A 19,723-nucleotide genomic window follows, 5' to 3' on the forward strand; every position below is an offset into this window, starting at 1 on the left:
GGATCAAACAGTGTGATTAGTAGAAAAGTAGAGGCAGAAAGAGAATTCAGATATGGAAGTTGTGTTGCCGTAATAACTCTGATGGGGCTTAAGGGGCCCCGTGTTCCCAGCTGTGGCTGCCAGCTCCATGGGGCTCTTCCTATCTGGGGCGGCCTGCATTTCAATCTAGGCTACATCGAACTTCAGGTCACACCCTCCCATGAGGAGGAGAGGCCCCGGGGATCTGAGATAATAAATGCTGAGTCATCTGACCTGGAAATTGCTCCTTGGAGGTGAGCTCTAATTTTAGGGACAGCTGACAGCCTGTTTCCTAAGTCCGGCCGTGGCTGAAGCTGTAGAGAGGACAGAATGCACCGGCCCACCGGCACCGTGCACCCCTGTGCTGTGTGTGACCACAGAGGGAAGGTCAAGAGGGGGCACCAGCCGTTCTTAAGAGATGCTGAGTGCAAGGGCTGCAACCACGGCTGAAGGGGGTTGGGGGACAGTCAGGGAGGGCCCTGGAGCCTCTGGGCCCAGGAGCCAGGGATTGCAAGGAGAACGGAAAGAAACCAGGGCCCCGCAGAGATGTGGGCTCTGGGGATGTGACAACGAGGGGAGATTTGGAACATGGGGGTTCATAGAGCACAGACCACTGTCGGGGAGGAAGACCTTCCTCTGCCCTATGGTCCTTCTAGCTGGACTTACAATCAAAATGCCGTGTGACAGGTGCCCAGAGAAAATCACAGTTAAGAGCGTGTGTACGGGGAATCCACACAGACAGGGACAGTTCAAAGACAGTGAGGTAACGTGAAGCTTATATGAACTCAGGAGCGGGCTTGGGTCTGGGGGCACAGGGGGGCAAAAGCGCATTAGTGGGCCGGTGAGAGGGGAGGTGTTTGGAAAACACAAGGTTGCCCCCTTATGCAGATCAGTTCCTTAGATAAAGGGGAGTCTTTGGTAATAGCTCCCTCGCTGGTACAGGCTCCCCTTCCCAGCATAAACCTAGGCAGTTGTGGGGGAGGCAGAGAGCTTTTGCTGAATCTGCTGGGTTTTAATTACTTGAACACGAAATAAACGTTTTTATTTATTTATTTATTTATTTATTTAGAGAGCGCATGAGCAGAGGGAGGGAGAGAGAGAGAATCTCAAGCAGACTCCACTCTAAGCTCAGAGCCTGACGCGGGGCTCGATCTCACGACCCTGAGGTCATGACCTGAGCCGAAATCAAGAGTCAGACCCTTAACCGACTGAGCCCCCCAGGTGCCCCCTTAACTGAAAATAATCTTTATTCCAAAGTGGCCTGTCCTGGGGCGGCCTGCCCTGGGCCCCAACACCACATATTCCTGGTGGTCACTAAGGACAAGCAGCGGTGGCCGTGAGCCCGGGGCAAGAGGGCTGGGTTTCACAGGGACAGCAGTGAGGGGGCCGTCCGCATTAGGGGGGCAGTAAGGAGCTGCTCCCTGTCACGTGGCTCCATGAGGGCAGGGAGGCCACATGCCGCGTAGACAGGTACCCTACCTTCTTTCTTCCTTTGTTCCCTGTGATTGCAGAAGGGGTGACATTTCCAGGACTCTAGTCACGAATTGCTGGCTTTCCCAGTCCCGGTGGTTAAAAAAGCCAAGTCCCTTGTATGTGGCACTGAGGTCACCAGGAAAGGCTGGACTTGACCCGTGGTCCCAAATGCTTCCCCAGCCCACTTCTCCTGCACGGGCCAAGCTGAGTCCCCCGGGGAGCCCAGCGTGGCTTCCGCCTCTGCTGTGTGAGGAGCTCCAGTCCCTCCAGACCTAAAGCCTCAGGGTCAGCCGGCCAGTGTCCGTGGCCCTCCCGCCGTGCCAGAGCCTCCCTGTGCCAGGCAGTTCTTACCGCCTTCTCTGCTGCGCACAACTTATGGCCACCCCTGGGGGACACTGAACCAGAGAGGATGGTAATTAGGCTGAGCTGGGCAAATCCTCATTTCTTGGTAAAGAGTGGTTTTCATCTTTTCTGCGCGTTTACCTGCATAGGGGGCTGCAGAGTCAACTGCTAGCTGCTATTGGTGTAAGTCACCCGTAGGACACAAAAGAGTGCCATGTGTAGTCTTCCTTTGCTGTGACTTGCTCACCAGGACACTTGTCGTTTTGTTAGATCACCTGGACGCCAGACAAGCCGGGGAGCTCTCCACCCTGTTTGATGTGGGCGGGATCTTCGGTGAGTCCTTCCCTCCCTGTTGTACTTGGATGGGAAACTTTGCCCGCGGTAGGTGAACGCCTGGGCCTGTGTTCTCTCTGAGCTGACTTCCTGTTGAGAGGAACACACGTTCCCCAAAACGTCGCATCACCCGAGTGGACGTTACGGCCGTCCCTCCGAGTGACGGTCCCCTGTCCCGCACCTGACTCCGAGCCCGAACTGGCGCTCCCTCGGAAGCAGGGAGCAGGGGCAGACTGGTGGTTTAAGTGCCCTGACAGTGAAGGGGCTTCGGGGCCAGCCTGGAACCAGACCCGAGACTTGCCCTCCGTCTCACGGGGAGATGCCCCCGGGTCGCCTACATCTGCCCACAGCCCCATGAGGCCTGTTCACTGAGACGGTGAACATGGACAGGGGCATGGGGAAGGAGCTGATTCTCTTGTACACTCTGCTTCCTCTCGATGGGCTCTTGCCCTGGGGACCCAAGCACCCCAGGCCTCACTCCTCTGTGTTGCAGGTGGGATCCTGGCAGGTGTGATCTCAGACCGGCTGGAGAAAAGGGCCTCCACCTGTGGCCTGATGCTGCTGCTCGCAGCCCCGACGGTGAGTCCAGCCCCCCGCTGCACCCCTCCCCTGTCCAGGCCCCAAGCCTCCAGAAGCAGCCTCCCTCCCCACCAGTAAACACTGTCACGTCCCGCCCAGACTCAGCCCCATTCATGGCTCATGGTTTCTGGATGCTGGCTATAACCTCCAAACCCCTCAGCATGCCCCTCAGCCTGCCGGGCCCACTCCCCCAGACGCCTCCCGTGCCCCCTGCACATTGCCGGCCCACCTCTTCGTTCATCCCTGGCTCCCTGTGGGGTGCTCCCTCCCCGGCCCCTCTCCCCTCCCCCACAGGCTCCTGCTCAGCCTCTAGGGTCCCCTACCTCCCCAGGCAGCGCTGACCCTGCCCACCATCGTGCTGGATTCTGCTTTTCATGCATTTGGTGTCACACGACCTTGGGCAGGTGACCTTCCCTCTCTGGGCCTGTTTCCTCGTCCGAAAACTGAGGGTGCTGGTAGCACCCCTCCCTCCCAGAGGGAATGTGAGGGTTTCTAAATCAGTTCATGGTAATTTTGGGAATAACGCCATTACTCATCAACTTGAGTTGTACGCATCTGCCCGTCTGCTAGTCCGCCGGGCCGTGTCCCCACAGCAAGGCCTAGCTGCCAGTCATCTGGGGGCCTGGGACACTGGCCAGCACAGACCCTCTAAGAATCTTTACTGAGCAAGCGTCGGTGTGGCCCCTGACGCAGGACCCCCTTCAGCCGCTGCAGCTGTTCAGGGGGATAGCCTGAGAAGCAGATGGTCACAGAGAGCCCAGGGAGAGCTGCCCCAGGCCGCGTCCGGCAGCCCTGGGAGCTCAGAGTGGGGGGTGCCGTCAGACCCTGCGCGTGGGCGCCGAGGCTCATCTCCCGCTGGTGCCTGAGAATCCTCTGCCTGGCTTTTCAGAAGGACAGGCTCCTGGGCGGTGTTCGGCCACCTGTGCTAACCCATGGTTCCCCTGTGTTTACACCCTTGGCAGCTCTACATATTCTCCACCATCAGCAAAATGGGCCTCGAAGCCACGATCGGTGAGTCCGTGAGGCTTTTCTTGTTGCGCACCCGGGTTCTGTCCACACAGCTTGCTGAGACAAAGTAGAAAATCAGCACAGATTTGGCTGGTACAGCTGGAGCGTTGGTGTGGCTGCAGTAGGCCCGTGTCCCTCTCTGGGTGGGACACCTGCTCCCCGAGGGAGGCTTGCCCATCTGCAGGTCTGAGCGCAGGCGTAGAAGAGCGCAGGCTGCCGGCTCCGGGGCCGCAAGGAGGCCCCCAGAGAAGCCTGAGGCCTGCAGCCCTGGCGGGCGGGAGCGGGCCGGAGCCGGGCAGGGGATAGGCTCCCGGCTGGCTTCTGTCACCTGCCATCCTGAGAGCAGTTGCATGACACTGGGGGGCTCTTTTTAACTTCCCGCAGGCAGCGCTATCCGATGATGGCTCTGACGGTTGGTAAATATTCTTTCTGTCATAACAAGCTGGCCGTGGGGACTGGGAAGGAAGCAGGCTGTGTGTGATCCCTTATCCAGAAGGCAGGTTGCTGACGTGAGGGACCATGGGGTTTCCCGCGACCTGGTGGTCCAGGAGCTACTGCACAGAGTGTGAACCAGAGGCTAGCTTGAGAAAGTGAGCCTGGAGGACCGTGTAGAAAGCGTGTGTTCAGAAATAAGCATGTTATCCTGCCCTCGGGTGCTCGGCTACGCTGGGTCTGCGGGTTCCCCTCAGGGAACCAACAGCTGTGGGCGCTGAGAGGGAGCGAACCCTTTCCACTGCAGAGAAGGCCGTGGCTGGTGTTAGCACCCGGCCAGCACCGATGACAGGGGCACCGGCACGCCCAGGGCACGGTCACACTCGGGGCACCAGGGTTCTGCTCGCTCCTGGGGTGTCCCCAGCTGCCCCCGTTGAGGAAACGGGAGTACTGGGCCCTCTGGACACAGCCGGAGCCTTCGGGGGAGTGTGAGAGGACTTAAAAACACATCCAGGCAGGTTTAAAGGAAGATGCTCACCACACTTGGCCTGGCAGTCACCACACCCCAGACGTGCGGGCCGCCTTCCCAGCACCTGCCTGCGTGCGTTCTGCTCAGGCCAGGCCCGTGCCTGACGCCAGGCTGCTCACCTCGGGGCGGCTGAGGCCGTGGAGGCTCTCCCAGAGGGCACCGTTTTGCTACTAAATCCCTCCTTCTGGTTTCTGGTTCCCACAGCCATGCTGCTCCTCAGCGGGGCCCTGGTCAGCGGGCCGTACGCCCTGATCACGACCGCCGTCTCTGCCGACCTGGTGAGTGGCCACGCGTCTGAGCTCGGAGCAGAGGCAGGGGCCGGTCCTCTCAGCCGTTCTTGACAGAGGTGGTCGCTCTTAGTAAAACCGTGTCTTTGTAGAAGCAGCTTTTTCCCTATGAACAATACCTATGCTTTTAAGAGTCTTCTGAAGCAAATGCGGGGAGCTACTGGCCCTGTTCCATACACGAGGGCGCCGAGTCGAGGTGAAGGGGCTCGTGTGAGGCCCGAGGTCAGGATCCAGCTCGCTGGCTCACTCCTCCATGCTGCCCTTGCTTAACCCCGGGGGCTGGTGGCCGGGCACCCCAGAGCCCGGCCTTGGGGCCCAGATGGAGACCCAGTGGGGTCGGCTCCTCCCTTCATCCGGCCCCTCTGAGCCTGGCCCTCTGCTGGTCTGCCTTGGGATCCACAGGAATAGCTGCCCCACGCTTCCCAGAGGAAGAGGGTGCTGACAAGGTGACCTCGGACTCCTGATCAGGAGAGCCCGACCTCCATGCTCCTAGGACCCCGTGGAGGCAGGGCCACCCTCATCCACCTGACATGAGAGACATTTCACACGGTCGTCAGATGCCCCCATCTGTAGGGAACGCTGCACCGAGATACAAAGTCCTCTTTAAAAAGTCGTTTCCCTACACAAATGGGAGAAAAGAGGCAAATGCCCCGTACAGATTTCTGTGGATGCTCTGTCCTCGGAGAGAGGGGGCACGCCTTGCTCTCCCTAGGTGTGGGCTGCACACAGCGACTTCCTCCCGAGGGCGGGGGAGCAGGGTGGCTACGGGGAGACCTGACAGACACGCCCACGAGGGGGCCACAGCCACGCCGACAGTGACCGGGCGTGTGACGGCCTGCCCCCTGGGCACGTCCCCGAAGATGGCACTGCACCTCTGTGGCCTCCCTCCCCAGACCCACCACCCAGTCTCCTCACGAGGAAGGCGTCGCACACAGCCCAGCAGAGGGGCGTTCCGCTCGAGGCTGTCGGCGGCGTCGGAAAGAGCAAGCGTGAGGAACTATCAGGAGACGTGCTGTGGCTAAATGTCACGTGGGGCCCTGGACAGAAAGAGATCAAAGTAGACAGTAGCTAGCACCCAGCGTGTTAGGTGATGCTGACCGTCAGTGTTGGGCCCCTCATAGTGGCAGCTGTGACACAAAGTGGGTGCAGGGCACACAGCCCTGTGTACGATCGTGCAGAATTCCGGGCACCTAAGACTATTCGAAAATTAGAAGCTCATTCAAATTCATAAGCAGTTGCCCAGAGCTGGTTTGTCGCTTCATGGGCCGGATGGCCGGCCTCCCCTCCCCGATGCACCCCTGAGGACCCCGGAACTTTGCGGCCCCTCCAAGGACCCTGCTTCTCTTCTGCACCTCCCTCAAGTCCTCCCAGAATCAGGCCCCGAACTCACCAGCCCCTCGCTCATTCTCCTGCGTGGAAACCGTGGCAAGCCCGGGCGGCTGCGGACCCCGCATCTGCCCCCTACCCTCCTCTCTGGGCCGGGCGTCTCCCTGACACTGCACCTTGCCCAGCGACGCCTGTGCTGTCCTCAGCACCTCAGGCCCTTCCACGTCCGAGACAACCAGAGGCCCTGCCCTGCCAGGTCAGCAAAGAGAAGCGGAGGGAGGGGCACTGGGGAGTCCACAACAGGCCCACCGCTGTGCTCCTGCGTGCACGGGGCACAGAAAATTCTGGAAGGGTCCACCCCGGACCACTAACAGTTGTCTGCCCCATGGGATCAAGGACAGAAGAGGGACTCCAGACTCCAGGAAACGCGGATATTGCTTCGTGTGTGTGGTGCTTTATTTTGTATCTTTATGTGGGCACACATACAAGCATCTGTTGTTGCCGTCTTGGGTTTATTTGTGTAGTTTTAGGCTTCCAGGCGTTATTTCTCCCAATTAGTGTTTTTCTTTTATTGCCCTCCATTTGTTTCTTCCTCCTGACCTTCTGTGTCTTGCTTTCTGAAAACCAGAGCTCCTGTGGGTTTGTCATTTAGGACTCGGTGACCCCCACGTTGGCTTCCTGGGTCCTGCCCCATTCCCCATCCTTCCTGGCATTTGCGGAGAACTGGGTGGGTTTTTAGGTACTACAGAGCCATCTGGCACGTGTCACAGCCCCTCGTGGGACCGTGGAAGTGGGCATCGAGGCTGGCACAGCCCAGGGACAGGGACGAGGGTCATCCGTGTCTTTATCTTCCACATTGGCTGGTGGGGTGTGCTGAGTAAATATTTGCTTAAGGAAAAATTCTGAGAGTTCTTTAAACCAGAATGTTTGGACAGTTATTTCTGATGATTTCTGTTAAAAACCCTTAAACTTTATATATCTTTCCAAGTGAGTTTGGAATGGAGTAGGGTTTAAATTTTCTGATGGAAAACACTCCATGTTTTGAATTGCTTTGCAAAGTTGTTTGGGCAAATTGCTGAAGGAGGGGCAAGCTTGTTTCTCACTGAGGCTGCCCAGATGTGCCTCACGTTTGCTGTCCCCTCTCTTCTAGGGCACGCACAAAAGTCTCAAGGGAAACTCCCATGCCCTTGCCACTGTGACCGCCATCATCGACGGGACGGGGTCTGTAGGTGCGTGGATATTTTTAATTCTAAGAGGTTAATTGTGGTCATAGGGGAAACCGGATTGTCACATCGTAATTAACAATTGCCAAGGATTCCAGGTGCTTTGGTAATATTAGGATTGGCTGGGTTTTTTTTTTTTTTTTACTTTTTTGGGTTTTTTTACTGCATGAAACACTCTTTACACTATTGTTACAATGCTTATTATTGGGGCACCTGGCTAGCTCCATCAGTAGAGCACGCCACTCTTGATCTCAAGGGTTGTGAGTTCAAGCCCCACGTTGGGCATAAAGCTTACTTTAAAAATAAATAAATAAAAATAAATAAAATTCAAAAAAAAGATTTTTTTCAAGAATCAAAGATTATTTTTAGTTAGATGGTATCATCATGCTAGTAAAAGTATCTTTTTTTCTCTACAAATGAGTGCAGCACTGTAATTTAAAAAATATAAAGGTTGATATGGGATTTGGGCACCAGAGCCTTAAAAATGGCAGAGTTCAGAAGAAAGAGCCCCTGCAACACGACAGTTCTCTACAGACACAGGGAAGGACAATGTCAACAAGCAAAGGCAGAAACTCCCCTTTCTTAGTTAATTTTACAAAAGGAACTTAATTAAAAATTTAATCCTAATACATAATACACATATAAAATCTGACTTGACAAAACGGAAAACATCTCTCATGTCGTAAATATAGTACTTACATGCACTCAATAATTTAATAATAATTTTTACTAATGGAAAAATACAGTAATCATAATCACTTAAAGTTCAGTTAGTATTTCGGCAGAAATGCTAATGTATTTTAATCATCTATTACAAAAACCAGCTAAGGGCAAATTGATTAGTGTAGTTGCCACAGAGTTCAGATAATTGTTATAGGCAAGTTTAGATCATTTAATGAAAAAAAAAAAGCTCTAACAGTTGTTACTGTGAAAAACTGATGTTTTCTAAGACCAAACCATGGCACGCACGCAGACTCAAGGAGTGCGCAGCGAAAGGTGAGGACTGGGTCCCCACGTTCAGTCTAGGGGCAAGACCCTGCGTAGCAGAACACCAGCTCACCCGAACACATCCATAGCATTTCCAGTATGTTACAGAATTTTCATCAATCGGATTTTTAAAATTTCAAGTAGAAAACATAATTCCAGGGTAGGATGTTCAGATAATTTCAGTATTCAAAAAGCTCAGTCCCCATTCAGAAACAGATAAACAGTGTGCTTATTAAATGAGTTAAGACATAAACTTGGGCGCCTGGGTGGCTCAGTCGATGAAGCGTCTGCCTTCGGCTCAGGTCATGATCCCAGGGTGCTGGGATCGAGCCCCGCATCGGGCTCCCTGCTCAGTGGGGAGTTTTCTTCTCCCTCTCCCTCTGCCTGCCACTCTGCCTACTTGTGTTCTCTATCTCTCCGTCAAATAAATAAATAAAATCTTTAAAAAAAAAAAAGACACATAAACTTTACAAACAGACAAATAATAAGGGACGGCTTGGCCTTTTACAGATCTGGTCAGATCAAAAGCATGTGCAGATCTGGGGTACATGGGCATGCAGGCGTCTGTCCCCTGGTCGGGTGGCTCCACAGTAAGGATGGGCACGGGACTGGTGGCAAGTACTTTCCTTCCATGTGAAAGAACGCATGCTCAGGTTTTCACCGAAGCCAGCTGTTGGCAAACTGCGACTGTGGTCACTGGTCCCCCGTTTATCACTCCCATTCAAGACGGGAATTAACCATTCCCTTAACCCAGTACAAACGTCAGGAACACTAATAGTCCCCAGGCATACAAGATTCAGGTGTTACCAGCCTTGTTATGGTTCTTTTTTTATTTTTAAAGAGGCTCATTTTATTTTTTTTTAAAGATTTATTTATTTATTTAAGCAAGAGAGAGCATGAGTTGGGGGTGGGCAGAGGGCAAAGCAGACTCCCCACTGAGCCCAGAGCCCAACACGGGGCTTGATCCCACGACCCATGAGATCATGACCTGAGCCAAAACTAAGAGTCAGACACTTAACCAACTGAGCCCCCCAGGCGCCCCTCGTCACGGTTCTTGAAGAGCGTTCAGTAGCATATTCTGGAGGAAAGAAAGGTGGCAAAATAAGCAAGTCCTTCACTCAGAGAGAGTCAGGTGGGAACCGATACAATGACAAGTGTGTTCTTACCGACAAGTTAGCAGACTGACGGCAATGTTCTTGAGCTTTCTCGAGCCATCCTGCCAGGAGCACATGTGCTGTGACCGCCCCCTGCCAGGGGCCCTGCCCTGCACAGGGCACCTGCCGTCCCACGCTGGTCCCTCTCCGGATGTGGGAAGCTGAAGCTCGGGAGGTTGGCTGGTGTGGCGCCCACGGCTACCCAGGAGGACCTTGGGTGGCATCCCGGTGTCACCTGCTGCCCCGGGCTCCCACAGGAGGGGGACCATGAGAGAGAGTGCAAGCTAGATGGGGAGGGACACCTGGGCATCTAGGACAATCTCACAGCAGTAAAACCAAGCTCTTTCCAGACAAAGGCGGCTCAGGAAGAACACAGTTCCACCTGAGCCTGGCACCTGGGGCTGTCCTTCTGCCCCACTGTGGGAAGCTGAGGTTTTTCTCTTGGCAGTGCCCATGGCCCTGTGTGCTAGCTGGATAGAGACAGCCACCGTCCACTCCTGGACGCCCACTGCTGTCTTACTAGTGCAGGATCTGAAGTCCTTCCTGCCACTCTCCCAAGCCACATGGCCTCCCTGCTGATGCTCGCAAACACCAGTGTGCCCCGTGCAGGGCCTTTGCACGGACAGTGTGCTGCGCCCGAGGAGCTCCCTTCAGGGACCTCATGCCTGTGCCTTTGTGCCCTTGGAGTCTTGGCTCAGCTATCACAGCTGGTAAAAACTCAGGGCTCTACGTAGTTGCTCTGTGTACAGCACAGAGCACACAGGTCCTCTCTGGGACCTCTCGGCCTGTCTGGAAGGTGGACCATCTTCCCTGGCCTCTCTTCTCCACAGCACATTTTGCCTGTCAGCTCTGTGGACCTGGATGGAGTCTGTCTGCTCCAATCTCTGCTGAATTCTCAGCACAGAGACAGCACCTGGACATAGTAGTCACTGAGTAAACGAGTGTGAAATGAATGGCCTGGGTGCTCTAAGATACCCAGGATCACAGGTGGGGCCAGGCCACCTCTGTCCAGGCCGTTGAGTTCACAGGGGAGGGACCGGGCCAGCGAGGCCCTGGGCTCGCCACAGCCCGCACGGCTCATCGGGACAGGGCTGCCCCCCTCCGGGTTACAGGAGCCCTGTCTGTGCTCCGGCTGCCATTCCCAGGGGCTCCGGCAGCTGGCTTCATGTGGCAGGTCCTGCGTGTTCCAAGATGCACTAAGCAAAGTCGCCATTGCAAGGGGGCCAGGCTTGAGCGTCTGTTTTTCTCCAAAGTCATACCTGCCCCATTTTTGGATCCGGTGGGGGGAGGTGACTGAATTTGCTGGGCAGTGTTAGCGGCCACCCCTCTGACGTTTCGAGGCACCCCTCGGGGCCTGGGGATGCGTCCAGAGAGAGGGCAGTGGTGCTGCGCCCATGGCGGGTGTGTGCAGGGTCCACGGCTCTGCGCAGTCACGTAGCTCGGCCAGGGAGACACACACACACTCGGTCAGAAGTCGGGACGCTTCCGGGCTGAGCTCAGTTCTAATGAGCCTCGTGACTTTGAACCACCTTCTGTCCGCAGAGGACAGATGGTGAGTCAGCCCAGCTGCCACCGTGAAGCCGTTTCTTCAAGCAGACTTGCACCCTGCCGGCGGCCCCCATAGCTGTTTTCTAGCAGAGGATGGCAGTTTACAAGGAGGGAAATTGTGAATCAGGTGAAAAAAATACGTCTTTCCTGATAGTCTTCTCAAAACAAGAGGGAGCAGAAGGGCCTGGCTGAGGATGGAGAGCGTGTCTGTGAGCCGCCAGTAGAAACCAAGGCTCAGCTCGGAGCGCCTCCCCCCACGAAGGACGGCAGAGGGCAACCGTCTCCCACCTGGCCCCTGACATGCAGCCCTGCCAGCCCCCGGCCCACGGGCCGGGCAGCAAGCAGCGCCTGTCATTTCTCACTGTAAGTGCTGCCCCCGCCACACAGAAGAAAGAACGGCTCGAGTGGAAATGCACGCCGTTCACAGAGCGTTCACCTTGACGCCTTTGTTCAATGTCGCCAGTACTGGTTTCGACGGAGGCCGAGCTCAGCTCGTGGTAAATAAGCCAGTGTCTTCTTGCAGCTCACGGGGGCCATGTGGTTCCAATGACGCAGTTTACCTGTCTGGCGTGTTCCCAGCGCTCTTGGAGGGGCCTTCCCGTGGGACACGAGGCTCATTGTGTCTGTATGTCGTACACAGAGCAACTACGTAGAGCCCTGAGTTTTTTCCAGCTAATTTTTATCTTATCAAAGTAAAACATGATGTCACTTTTGAGGCCAGATAGCCTTACAAGCTAATTAGATGGAAAATGTTGGTCCTCGTGCCCCTCCCCCCGCTCCCTCCTCCTAGAAGCAGCCATGTCAGCTGGTCCCCCTGGTCTGACTTGCATACGAGTGTACATCTCCATTCCTCGGCCTGACGCTGTCTGCTGTCCTCCTAGGAAGGAGACTGGGGCTCGGCTCTTGTGCCTCCGAGCCCCCTTCCACATCCTCCGCAGCACCCCTCGTGTTAGCATCGCTCACTCTGAGCCAAGAAATAATCGTTTCGCTGTCATGCTCGCTCCCTTGCTTCCGACCATCAGCCGTGAGGGGCTGCCTGGCCCCACGCCTCGCCCCAGAGCCTGTTCCCCCGCCTCCTGTGACCTCTTCCATCACGTGCCCACCCATCTTCTAGCCGCCAAGTCAGCTCCTCTTTAATGGAGGAGACTTCCAGTGGCTTCCTGAGTATTAGCTCACGGGGGGTGGAGCTTGAGGGTTGAGAGTCTGCACGGTCTGGCTTTTGCTGTAGCTTGTAGATAAGCATCCCAATCCCGGGCTAAAAGTGGTTTTCTTCAGGATTCCAGCATTTTACAGCTTCCCTGGTCTCCCTTGCGAAGTCCGTTGTCACTTTCGTCCCAGCCCTCATTTCTGCCTCTGCCTGCTTCCCCCAAAGACTTCTGGGCACCTTTCTTCATCCTCTGTGCCCGGCCCCCAGCCCCGCCCCAGGGGCCCACCTCGCCTGGAGACACATGCCCTTCCTCTCCGCGAAATCATGCTCTGTGTTTTCTTTGACACGTTTCCGCTATTGCTGTCTGTTTTTAATTCCTGGAAAACTGATTAGTCAGAGGTTAACCTTTCTGGGTTAATCCTTCAATTTTTTTTCTTTCTTTTTTCCTTCTTTCCTGTCTTTTTCTTTTTTCTCTGCTTTCTCAGAGATGTTCTTGACTTTACTTTCCAACCTTTACTTTGGTTGTCTAATGTTAACATTCATTAACGTTATCTGCCCCTTGTGTGCCCTTTGCGTGCATCTCATTTTTTGTGGGGTTTTTTGTTTTTATTTTTTTATTTTTTATTTTTTTGCAGTTTTATACCTTTATTTGACAATCAGCAATTGTCACCCTCCGAGCAAGGAGACTAGAGCCCATGTCCTTGTCGTGCCCTTGAAAGTCCATCCTCTAAGAATGGTGCCTTGTCTCATCTGCCCTTCTCTTTGTGGGCTTAAAATCTGTTAAATTCACATGTGGTGCATTTTGTGGTGTTGGGTGGTGTAGAAATAAGCACACGTGAGCAATCTACCGTGTTTACCTGGAAGCTCTCCTAAGACTTAACACACATGCAATCACTTCTCAGGTATACAGGTAGTAAGGGCTCCCCATAAACACTTGGAACAACAGTACATATGAAGTGGGAAAGACCCTCATACTCCTACCTCTCGGGGTGAAGTGTCAGGATAACTTGATGTAGATTCTTCGTACTTCTTACCGTGTCGAAACGATGACCCATCCTATCACGGATCATAATCTATTCCTATCTCTTTTAGGACAATAAATACCCAAACTGCTGCAACATTCTTGGATATCTTTGGGCATTTTGAGGAATATTTGCTTTCTTTCATTTTCATAGTCTCTCAAAAATCATTTTGACATAATTTTAGACTTACAGAAAAGTTGCAGAAATGGTACAGAGAATTCACATATCCTACATCTGCTTCATCCTCTGCTCCGTGCGCACACACACATTTGTACCACACGTGTATGCACACGCACGTGTAAGAATATACATATGCGTATTTTTTCCCAAACTGCTTAGGGGCAAATTACAGACACACTGCTCCTTTACCAGGAGCTATGTATTCAGTGTGCATTCCCTAAAGACAGAGAAGCCCGGGATATAACCACAGCACCTAATTATCAGAATGAGGACGTTAGCACTAATACAGCATTAGTGCCTACAAAACTTACTCATATTTTACCAATTGTACGTTTCATAACATAAACATATCTAAGATTGTGCTTTAGATTCAGATTTCTTCCATAAAGTTTTTCACTGGGATTGTTGGATCCAAAGAATGAATGTGTTAATGTCAATATGTATTTTTAGATTTGCTTCCAGAGGGAGGTGGTGCCGGCCACGTCCTCGTGGGTACTGGGTACTTGTGAGCTTTCCATCCCCACCAGCCCGAGAGGCGAAAATGAGTTTTTGTTGTTTTAACATGTTTTTCGTTAACCATGAAGGCGGTGTTGAGCACCATGCTGTGTACTCCCGGGGCCTGGGTATTCCGGAGCCACCTTCCGGAGTCTTCCTCGCACGGCTCACCTGTGTCCCTTCGCCCCCTCCCAGGAGCAGCCCTGGGCCCTCTGCTGGCTGGGCTCCTGTCCCCATCTGGATGGAACAACGTGTTCTACATGCTGATGTTCGCAGACGCCTGTGCCTTACTGGTAAGTCTCTCTCGTTGTTGACCGAACACTGGTGACGCTTCTTCCAGGGGAACTGTGGGCTTCAGGGAGGCTTGGCCTGTGACAGAGCCCGACTTCCCTGAGTGCTCATGATCTGAGGCCTTCCTCTTCCTGGTCTGAGCAAACGTCAGAACAGAAACAAGCCCATCCTGCTCTGCAGCTTCGGGCAGGATGGTAGGGAAGCAGAGAGCAGGGGTGCCCTGGCGTGGGACCCCCGCCCTGTCATCCGTCGGCGGGCGTGCGCCTGGAGCAGATGACTCAGCCTCTGTCCTGCAGCTTCCACGGTGGTTAAATGGGCGTAATAACAGCACCCCAAGGCAGGACTATCGAGGGGACTGGAGGAGATGGGCAGCCGAAACCCACTCCTACACGGGGCCCGTTGCCCCCGTGCTCCTCCTGCACCCGGCAGCGCCCTGGGGAAGCAGCCCGATTCCCAGCACCCAAAGGGACGGGAAAGAAGAAGCAGAGGCTGCAGGGGCAGGCACGTAGGGCTTCTGTTGGCGACCCTGCTCTCTGGTGGCTGCCCTGAGATTCAGGTGTGCTGCAGGACAGACGGGACCCGGCACAAGTCAGAGGTGTGCAGTGCACCCCTGGGAGTGGCTAGTGTGCACGGAGTCCCTGACCTGAAGCCACGTGCCTCCCCTCGCTTCCCCAAAAGACACCTGACATTGATCCCAGTAAGAGGGAGCTGAGGACTTGGAAATCTCAGCTCTGTCAATCACATGAAAGTTCTGTACTTTCACTCCAGGACGATTTCAGATAGAATCCAACGTCAACTTTCAACTCAGAAGCCTGTTAGGTTTGAAGAGGCTGTTCCTAAGAATATTTGTTTTTGTCAGTGCCTGAGGGTTTTGGTTAAGTCCCCAGCTCATTTCAGCTAAGTGGCAGTGAGACTCTCACCAGGAGGGCTGCTTGAAAACTGAACACTCTCCTTCACCAATGTCGCGGATGCACCTTACGCTTCCTTCTAGATGCGTAGCAACCCCGAGGAGAGGCAGGGTATCCACAGGACCCACGGCGTCAAGGTAGCATAAACAAGTACTGAGGCCGTGGCTGGAGCCTCAGGGCAAGTCGTCCACTCGGGAATGGGGGGGTGCCGGTGGTTCTGCCCCCGAGGAGAGGAGATGAGGGGTCGGGCTGGGCTCCAGTGGGCAGCTTACCGGCAACACTGGCACGTGGGTCCAAGAAGACGAGGACCAGATGGATGTACAATAAGCCCACGAGACACTACGGGAGATGTCCGGGAAGGAACGGAGTCCATGAGCACCGAACGCAAGCTGGTGGAGCAGACAGCAGGAAGCCCGGGGCAGCTCGGACAGGGAGGCGGGGGCCAGCGCTAGAGGCAGACCAAGTACAGGATGGAGCGCACACGGGTGGTCTGCTCCGAGCCCCCGGGGAGGGATCTCAGACCCGGATGGAGCACAGGGGAAGACAGAATAGCTGACGGAGAAGCCGGGGTGAGCACACGCGTCCAAGCGGGACTGTGAACGGCCTGCGCCGGCCGGTCAGCCACAGAGGTTGCAGACTGACGTGTCACGGTTCAGGAAGGACAGAGACGAGAACGTGAACATACCCGCAGGCAGGTAGTAACCGAAAGGAAGCTGGACTGGCCGGGTCAGATGCGAGGTCGGGAGAGGAGCCACCCCGCAGCGGGCGGTGTAAACACCTGCCATACCTCTTCTGGGACCTCCCCAGTCTGAGGCTGGGAGCCTCGGCGTCCCCGGGCAGGTCACCTGGAGGGGTCAGATCCGGGCGCCCTGTGGGACTGTCCGTGGAGTGTGACCAAAGCCTGGTGGCCATGCTGTCACCTACATAGCCTTACCCCCGCAGACGCGCGTCACAGGAGTGCCAGGCAGCTGGTCTCGCCTGCAGACACAGCACTTCGTCCCCTTTGACCTTCAGATTCGTTGCTACCGTCTGCGCTGTATTTCAGGCCACATAAATCACTTGTCATTTTCCTCCCTCTTCCCCTCCTGTGATCTGCCCCGTGGAACCAGAGGCTCCTCCTGCTTGCACTTCACACGTTGCACGTGGTGGGGGGATGTGTGTGGTCGGGTACCAGCTCCAGCTGAGCAGACGGATGCTCCTCTGGGCTGGAGGCTCAGATTCTCAGGGTCAGCTTGTGCAACAGAAATGTCACTGTTGCTGCTGTCACCTCCAGCCCTGCACCGAGCACCTGCCGTGCCCCCGCTTTCCCACTCTAACCGCATGCGCACTGCTTGAGGGTCAAGCAAAGCAGCTGGCCTGCGCTTTCTCTGTGGGAGACACACCTGTTCTCTTCAGCCTGAACTCGTGTCGTATGAGGGACTTCGAGCCCCTGCTTGGAACTCGAGCATCGAAGACAATAAGTGTCCCGGCCTCCTAGAGCTCTGACCTGAGCTGGGTCCTGCGGAGCTGCGTGGGTTTTTAACCTATGCTGGGCCTCTCTCGGCGCACTGGTCCCTCCTGAGCCCAGGGGCACCTGCTGCCCTTGTGAGGGTGGCCACCAGAACCAGGAGCCTGTTCCCCTGTGCACGGGGCCCTCCTCTGGGGCTGGTAATCGGCGTGCAGGCAGACCAGGTGCACAGCCACAAACAAGCGAAACCAGCTCACTGGTGTGGTGTTCTGCCATTAGTCCGGCTCTGTAGACCGACTCGGCCCTGTGAGCAGGTGAAGGAGCTCGAGGGAACGGTGGTAGGTGAGGCAGAGCTGTCCCTGGTTTAGTCCCACAGCCACTGCAGAGGCTGTGGGCGAGGGTCCCGGCGGAGCCAGGGTCTCCCCCAGAAGCTTCCCGATAAAATGCGGCTGTTCCAAAGATGGCCCGGTCAGCCTCCCGGTGCTGGGGCCCGGGCCCAGGAGATGCTCACCTGGCTTTCACAGCGCCTGCGCGGCTCTCCAGTCCCCCCCACCCAGTGTCCCCCTGCTCGTGGGTCACCTTGTCCTTTTTCTCTGTTTCTGATCTGGATACTTTATGACTGGACTCATTTCGTTTTAAATGTTACTTGACCCAGAAATTTTAGGCTGAAATTTGTCCCAACAGCCCTACCTCCAGGAGCGTGGCCTCGGTGGGACTCACAGGCCCACGGCCCTGCTGTGGGGCCCAGGCCTCAGGCTCCCGCTGCCCCGCTGAATCCTTTATGTCCTGAAGGAGCCTCGGAGCTCCCCCGGGGCAGCCCAGCGGGGGCGCGGGGGCCGCCTCTCCTGACAGGCTCGCGGCCGGCAGTAACCGCCTCTCCTCTCTGTTCTGGGTTCAGTTCCTGATCCGCCTCATTCACAAGGAGCTGAGCTGCCCGGGCTCTGCGACCGCGGACCAAGTCCTGTAAGTGCCCCCCCCCCCCGCCCCGGGTCAGAGGGCAGCTCTCATGAACCCACCCACTGTCCCTGCCATTGCACGGCTCATTCACGCTCACTTTTCCTAATAAATGCCTCAGTGGGGCTGCGATGGTCGTAATCTCTCAAAATCTGAGAAAAATGTCAGGGAAATTGCCTTCCTTGTTGTCTTTGAGCTGCAGCTTTGTGCAAAAACAGCCCCAGAGCCAGCCTGGCGTCGTGCGTCCTGCCCGCCCTGCTGTCTTCCGCCCTCTCACCCCCAGGGCGGCGGGGTGGGCGGGGGGCCGCCCCCTCCGCGTGGCTCCAGAGACCCCGGCAGAAGGGTGGGAAGCTGGCTGTGCGAGGTTTGCACGTTCGGCCCGCGCCCAGCGTCTGGCCTGTGACCGTTGCCGGCCGTGTCACCAGCGGCTCTTTGATCCTCTTCCAGGTTCAAGGAACACTGACCCCCTCGAGTCCCCTGGAGGGAGGCTGGGCCTGTCCCTCACGAACTGCCAAGGAAACGTTCCAATAAAGGATCCTGTGTTGGAAAGAATAATTTACCCTTGCCTTTTGCACACACACTCGGAAAAGACACAAAAGCCACCCTGAGAAGTCCGGGTCCTATTTTAGGCGAGCCCCGGTGCTCACGACAGCAGCAAGGAGGTGCGGGAAGTCTCCACGATGGAGCCTGGGACACACGGCGGGACAGGCAGGCGCCCCGGCAACTGCTCGGGGCCAGGCAGGTGGCGCTCAGGGGAGCCGGGGTCTCTCCGGTGTTTCAGGCTAGAATGGGAGAGCAGGTGAGAGCCGGTACCGCGGCGGGCGCCAGAGTGCAGCCGGCGCAGAGCCCAGCCCCTGGGAGGAAACTGGCACCTGGATCAGAGCCAAGACGGAACTCAGAGCCGTCCCATCACCCAGCACTTCGTCCTGCTCTGCACGGGCCTCAGCACCAGCCGGCGGGAAGTGAGCAGCCGAGAAGCTGTCCAGGCCTGCCTGGCAGAGGCCCCGGGAGTGCCGGCCGGGACACCTGGACACGTCTGGGGTCCGAGCTCCGAGGTGGCCGCCGCTGCTGTCCTGCGGGTCTCGGGGAGGACGTGGTGGGGGCGGGTGGGCCCGGTGCCCTGATGTGCTTTACCCCTCCACACGCCAGACACCCGGAACTATCTCTAGCGATGTAGCACCAGCGTGGGTTTATTTATCGAAAATGTGGTATGTGTTCTAGATGTTTCAGAAACATAAACGGCATTTTGTTATTTATTAAGACACACTGACTTCTGGCCACTTGTTTTCCCACTTGTCAGCAAAATACTCATCTGCTCTTTGAAATAAAATGGTTTTTTTAAAAAAAAAAAAAGCTCAAGCAGAATGTTGATTATGTCTCCTCGCGTTTCCAATATGTTAACAAAAGAGAACTTCGAACACTACATGTTCTTGGTTTTCCAGGGTCGGACACAGCCTGTAGTTCTGCTGCTGGAAGCTGAGGCCGTTTCCAGCAAAGCAGGGGTCATCCTGCTCAGGGGCGGGTTGAGCCCAGGCCCCGGCAAACAGAGTCGGGGTATTTTGTAAATCGTGCGATTTAAGGGACATCCTGAGATTTGTCCTCGACGCATGGGAGGAGCAGGGCTGCACCTGAAACTGCACGGAGTGGGGCAGGCTCTCAGAGCTTCTCCGCAGACACAGACAGTGGGTTCCCTCCCCGTCTGTGTGCCTGGGCCACGGCCAGAATCCAGCCCGGTTCCCCGTCGTGCCCACGGAGGCTCCTGCTCTGGGCTCTCCGGAGAAGGGCCGGAGATGAGGGCTCTTCTGGTGACCATCGTCCTCACCAGATAGGCTTGCTTTGTGTAATAACAAAAGTGTCTTAGACATTTAAAAGTTCCCAGTAGTAACTGGAATAAAATTCCTGGCCGCACTGAGTGGATTGTGCTGTTCCTTACACAAGGTTTCCTCCGCTCACAGCGATCTCTTTCCCTCTGGTTCCTTCCATCTTGTGTTTGCTCTTCGCTTCGAGCCCACCGGCCTCTGGCCACTCCTCTTTGCCTTC

General features: G+C 55.6%; 1 protein-coding gene across 4 annotated transcripts in view; it reads left to right on the forward strand.

The window, feature by feature from the left end:
• SLC37A1 (solute carrier family 37 member 1) overlaps nucleotides 1-19,039 on the forward strand; it is a 72,047-nt gene extending 53,008 nt beyond the window's left edge. For all 4 annotated transcript variants that reach the window (XM_073887023.1, XM_025863378.2, XM_025863377.2 and 1 more), the window contains 8 exons: nucleotides 2,104-2,166; nucleotides 2,660-2,745; nucleotides 3,708-3,756; nucleotides 4,919-4,992; nucleotides 7,478-7,556; nucleotides 14,279-14,376; nucleotides 17,628-17,692; nucleotides 18,131-19,039. In XM_073887023.1, the coding sequence (XP_073743124.1) occupies nucleotides 2,104-2,166; nucleotides 2,660-2,745; nucleotides 3,708-3,756; nucleotides 4,919-4,992; nucleotides 7,478-7,556; nucleotides 14,279-14,376; nucleotides 17,628-17,692; nucleotides 18,131-18,146 (530 nt within the window). In that variant the 3' untranslated portion in view covers nucleotides 18,147-19,039. The remainder of the gene's footprint in view (nucleotides 1-2,103; nucleotides 2,167-2,659; nucleotides 2,746-3,707; nucleotides 3,757-4,918; nucleotides 4,993-7,477; nucleotides 7,557-14,278; nucleotides 14,377-17,627; nucleotides 17,693-18,130) is intronic.
• Nucleotides 19,040-19,723: the final 684 nt, after the last annotated feature.

The sequence above is a fragment of the Callorhinus ursinus genome, unplaced genomic scaffold (genome assembly GCF_003265705.2).
Source record: "Callorhinus ursinus isolate GAN/ISIS: 27379988/994484 unplaced genomic scaffold, GSC_fseal_2.0 scaffold75, whole genome shotgun sequence".
Taxonomy (NCBI): domain Eukaryota; kingdom Metazoa; phylum Chordata; class Mammalia; order Carnivora; family Otariidae; genus Callorhinus; species Callorhinus ursinus.